Source organism: Sinocyclocheilus rhinocerous, unplaced genomic scaffold (assembly GCF_001515625.1).
Source record: "Sinocyclocheilus rhinocerous isolate Xijiao unplaced genomic scaffold, SAMN03320098_v1.1 scaffold1348, whole genome shotgun sequence".
Lineage (NCBI taxonomy): Eukaryota > Metazoa > Chordata > Actinopteri > Cypriniformes > Cyprinidae > Sinocyclocheilus > Sinocyclocheilus rhinocerous.
The window spans coordinates 82,667-88,165 of NW_015648618.1; the positions used below are offsets into that span (position 1 = coordinate 82,667).

The 5,499-nt window shown below is 36.7% G+C and overlaps 1 protein-coding gene across 1 annotated transcript in view; it reads right to left on the reverse strand.

The window, feature by feature from the left end:
• Positions 1-1,415, reverse strand: part of LOC107710033 (neuronal pentraxin receptor-like) — a 5,766-nt gene extending 4,351 nt beyond the window's left edge. The window contains exons 1-3 of the mRNA XM_016514716.1: positions 1,309-1,415; positions 812-1,226; positions 237-246 (exon numbers count right to left, since the gene is read on the reverse strand). Of these exons, the coding sequence (XP_016370202.1) occupies positions 237-246; positions 812-1,226; positions 1,309-1,415 (532 nt within the window). The remainder of the gene's footprint in view (positions 1-236; positions 247-811; positions 1,227-1,308) is intronic.
• Between the last annotated feature and the right edge of the window lie 4,084 nt (positions 1,416-5,499).

Below are 5,499 nucleotides of genomic sequence, written 5' to 3' on the forward strand. Positions count from 1 at the left end.
TGAGCACACTGCAGCACATATACCTACATCTTCAAAACAGCAAATATTAGGCTCCTATCATACTATTCGCGTTTATCAACAGGTCAGACAGTAGCCTATCTAACATTCAGCACCAGCTTTATTCATAAACAGGTCAATGACGCACGCTCACTTAAATTATTCGAATTGCTTTTTTAAATAAACATTTTTTAAATTAATGTATTTTATGTTTATATTTTTGAGGTGCTTAAAACAACTGTGCAGCGACTGAGAAACAAAGAAAGTCTCATTAAAAGAAGTCTCATTAAATGATTTGTTCTTTAAAAAATAAATTGTAAAAAAAAAAGGAATTTTGTTAGAATACATTATCTATATATAGGCTAGAAAACTTTTTTCATATGAAAAAAAACTTTTTCGTCAAATAAAAGAGTGTGACGTAACAAACATGCAGGGGGCCATTTTGTAGTCACGTGACTATCATTTTATAAAACAAATTTACATATTTTGACATTTAAAAAGCACGATTAAGGACAAATAGAGCAACTGTAGGAAAATCTTATTCATGAAATTACATTATTAATATAACAATTCACAAATATTTTACCTTAAATGTTTTTAACTGAATGTTTTTAATTAATTAATTTTTTAGAAAAAATGGTATAGGCTAAATGTTTTAAAAAATGTGAAACTGACATGATTGCAAACATGTTTAATAGATTTCCCAATTTTATCATCTCTTATTTGTTATCGACCCATAAAACTGTATTCTCTCCCACATATTCTCGACCACCTCGTTAAATACCGCATTTATAAGGTCTCGCGCCTTCTTTACCTCCAGTTTCTCAATGCGGTCTTTCATCTGAGTTATGGCATGCACCAGCTCCTCCATCACATGAGTGGTCCGCATCGAGGACCCCGCGTCGTCCCGCATCATGACTTGCTCCTTATTCTCTTTTCGCGCATCCCCAAGTCCCGCGCTCCGTTCCGGGACCTTCCGTCCCTTCAAGCCACTCTCGCATTCCGAAAGCTTTCCCGTTAGGGCCCGTATGGTTCTCTGATCCGTGAGGATCTCATCCTTCTGCTGTAGGACGGTCTGCCGGAGCTCCTCGGCGGTGGTGCGGAGGTGCCCCCAGTCCTCTCCCGCGTATAACGACTGGTCGTCCGCTTGTTGCTGCAAGTTTTTCGGGTTGCACTCACCGGCGGGGACGGGGGTGCAGATGAGTCTGCTGTAAGTGACCTGCTGCGCGCTGCCTCCGGTCCCTAGTCCCGTTAAACCGTAGAAGGTTGGCGCCTCCGGTCCTCCTCGTTCCCTACTGGTCGCATCAGTACCGTGAAGAGCGTCCAGCGGTCCTGCTCGGTGCGGCCGCGGATGCCGGTGGAGATCCGCTGTGAACCGCGGCGATGATGCATATAACCGCTCCGATAAACGCCACCATCCCGGCGGCCAGAATGACAACGATGAACTTCAGGGTGGCGGTTAAAAAAATCAGTAATGATAAGAAACAAAAGATAAAGGGGAGATAGAGACCTTAAGAGTCAATTAAGTTCATCAATAAATTCCTCGAAATCAACAGCTTTTCCTCTGTAATGTGCCTGTCCACCCGCAGGACGCGGCTCTCTATATCTCCATCTCGGTATTAACGTAGGGACAACTAGAGGTGGGGGTTTAGCTCACACATCAGGGGTGGGCTGCACTTGCGAGGGAGGTGGAGACAGCACCCGCCTCATGTCAGACCAATGTGAGCTAGACTTCATTTACAGTCTGAAAAAAATACCTGGAGTGCTTAGGAAAGCAAGTATGCAGGATACAAGATAGGGGTCTGCCGCTCTAATCCATATAGGGAGACTAAAAAAAAAAGTGTTTACATGATCTAAAACTGTTTTTTTTTTGTTTTTAAGGTTTTAAACTAAAATCCTGCCATCATACTCAACCTACACTTGTTCCAACTCTGTATGAGTCATTGACTTCTATAGTATTTTTTTTTCTGTACTATGGAAGTAAACGTCTACCGTCAGCTGTTTGGTTACCCACATTCTTCAGAATGTCTTCTTTTGTATATGAAATACGTCAACACAGCAAAAAATAAAATAAAAATAAAGAAAAAGTAAAAGCCTCACAAAGTAAAAGCCTGTTTATTAAATATTATCTATCCATGATCTATTATTTCTAAAATAAATTTTTAATGTATATATATATATATATATATATATGTGTGTGTGTTTGTGTGTGTACATCAATATCGGATTTTCAAACTTCATTGTAACATTTCTGAAAATATATAGTTTACAAAAGTTTATAAAAACCAAAAATAGATGACACTCTCGCATTTGTGAGAAAAAGTCATATTTGCGAGATATAAACATGAGTTTAAAAAAGTACGAAATATGAGATAAGTCACAATTACCTTTTATTTTTTATTCTGTGGTGGACAAAAAAAAAGATGCAAAATGTAAACTCAGAATTCAAAGAAAAAAATTCAGAACAGTGTGATACAAAAAAAAATCTGACTTTTTAGTGAGCTTATATCTTGCAATTGTAAGTTTAAATTGCAATTCCGAGAAAAAAGTCTGAATTCTGAGATAAAAGATGGTGTTTAAATGATTTGAAACTGACTTTCTAACAATAATAAGAAATAATAAAAATGCTTTTAATAATAAAAACAAGTTGTGCCAACACATTTTTACACTTTCCTGTCCTCATTAATGAGCATCCCAGACAAGTAAGTGCCGAAACCTTGGAATCCCTCTTGATCCCACACTGTCCCTGGTGAAGCGTGAAATCACCCGAGCACAGGGGGAGATTAGTGTCCTGGATAAGCATGACCTCATCCTTTCACAGCAAGTCTACGGGGGTCACCCTTTTATGTGTAATCCACCTCCACACACACACTCATACACCACGCGTGAGGAGGATGAGAAAAATCGTGCATAGAGACCCAGGCCAAAGACAGAAGATTAACACAGATTTATATCAAATAATCCGTAACGATCATGTTTTATGTGGGGATTTCTGTCTTTCTGGAGGCTTTACATCATTTCAAACTTTAAGTAAGAAACGGTGGATGGTGACTCCAATTTAGCTGTTTTTGCCTAGTTCCCAAACAGAGATAGTTTGTGTTCAGTGATGGAAGACAGACTGTCTGATTTAAGGAAAAAGGCTCTTTTTTTATTTCAAAATCTCCTTGATTAAAATAGCATTGTGTTGGTGTTATTGCATAATGAAGCCACATCCAATGAGTCTGGAGATGTTTGATTGGATCAAAGTGAACAGGAAATGTCTAAACTTGTATGAATTCATCCTATTATTGCAGTTACATAATCAGAAAAGATGATCTAGTCACCCTCTCTTCTCACTGCCACCATACTTCTCATCTAGAAAATGAACATTTCTAACACGTTCCCTGTTCTGTCACTTAAAACATCATCCATGAATGTCAATACATTTTATTTGTGAATTCCTAGTAAGTCGAGTGATTAAACTTCTATTATTGAGATTTATTGGCCAGAAGTACAGCCTTATAGGCCTGAAATTGATTAATTGTGTTCAGTGGAGCTTGTGGTTGCCAGCTGCTGTTTTGGACAAAATGTGCAGCAGAGGTAAGAGAGGGAGAGGAGAGGGAATACTATTTCTGATTTCATTAAAAGCTAAAGTGGGACAGCAGTCTAAGAATGGAGTGTGTCACTCTAAAACAGAAAGACCGACTGCGCTGTATAAGAAAGACTAAAGAAGGCCACTGCCTGGCTATAAACCCTACCTGAGGACAACTGGATTTCACAGTATTACAACAACATTCAGTAGCGTAGCAGGTTATGCAACATAACCTTGAAAACCAACATAGATACAGCAAGTAATGTCTTGACTATACTCACTCTTCGTCATGCTCAATGTAAAAATTAAGTTTCTTCACGACTGACGGCAAGATAACAAAACCTTTTCCTTTTCAGGGAGCACATTGTTGTTGTTCCTTTTAAAGTGTTTTAGTGCTGCCCTCTAGTGGGCAAAGACATTAGAGCCCTCTGGAAATCACAGCAGTTGAGACATTTAAAAAAGTTGATGCTTGGGTTGGTTTCCATACAGATTAGTGTTTGTTCTTGATTTTTTTTTTTCCAGTGAAGCAAAGACAGAACTAACAAATCGTAATCCAAGATTTGACCAATCTGTAAAATATAAGAAAAAAATCCACAGTAGCCAATATTAAACTAGAATGCTTGAATCTGATTGGTATGGCCGCATTCATCACTTATATCACGCCGCCGACGGGTTGTTTTCTAGTTTCATACAAACCAAAGACTTTATACAAACGCAACTTGCACCATCTTTCGTTTAAATTATCGATTGTAGTGAAAATCATATAAAATCATATAGGTCACATTCGTCATATAGGCAGGTTGGTTTGTTTATTGTAATAGACAATTAGCGGAGGCGTGAAGATAATAAAAAAATCGTGTAAAATCAAAATAATTTGAGCTCAGATCAGTATTTCAGATTTACGATTATGCAGTCTACTGTAAAATATTGCACTGTAATAATCGTAATCGGCCATCTGTACCAACCACAACTGACTTTCAAATCTACATGTAGCCTACATTAGAGCCATATACTGAAGGCATTTTTTTTTTTTTTTATAAAATTGACCTTTTAGTTTAGAAAATGTGGGAGGAGCATGAGTGAGAGCTTTCAATGAAAGTGAAACCATATGATGGACAACGATCTTTAGAGATCGTAAATTTTAAAATACAATACAGATGTTTAGAGATATGCACTCACAGGTACGTGATGGACATATAATATATAATATTTTTTCAATGTTGTAATGAGAGCACAATTTATAATGTTCCCTTAAAGGTTTCTAATGTCAGTACTGGTTCAGTATGGCCTAGCTGAGGAAAGTTAATTCAACAAATTAGTGAGTCAAATATTGGTTATTAATTACACTGAAAAGTATCAGAATGTTGTTTTAAGTATATTTTGCATATGTATTTTTCATATGCTTTAAAATATGTCAAATATGTCATAAGATCGGAAACAGGAAGTATATGAACTGCAGACATAGGGGAGCGCGGGGCACAAAGTAACGCGCAGTAAATTGTAACACACGTGGTTTAAATATTTCCACACATGCTAGCATAACCAAATTTACAGCATTTACTAGTTACCATATCAACATTATATAGAGAAAAAAGTGCGCCAAAATTCAAAAGTCTTTTGAAGATATCGCTGAAAATGTATTTAACCATAGTAAAATTATATTTCTGGCTTAAGTACATTTTTTATCTCCGTTTTTATTACTCATTTAAAATGAGACAAATCTGCTATTATTTTAATCTCCAATCTGTTATTTATCAGTTTAAATTATTTTTTTAATCTTCGCTAACTATCAGAAGACAGTAACCAGTTTTAAATTCCAGTTGCGCAGACTATTGTAATTCACACTATTTACTTTAATAAATTTTAATGATAAACGACGAGAAACAGGTGAATAAAGACTGACAGTCAATGTTTAATGTTAAGAAATTATT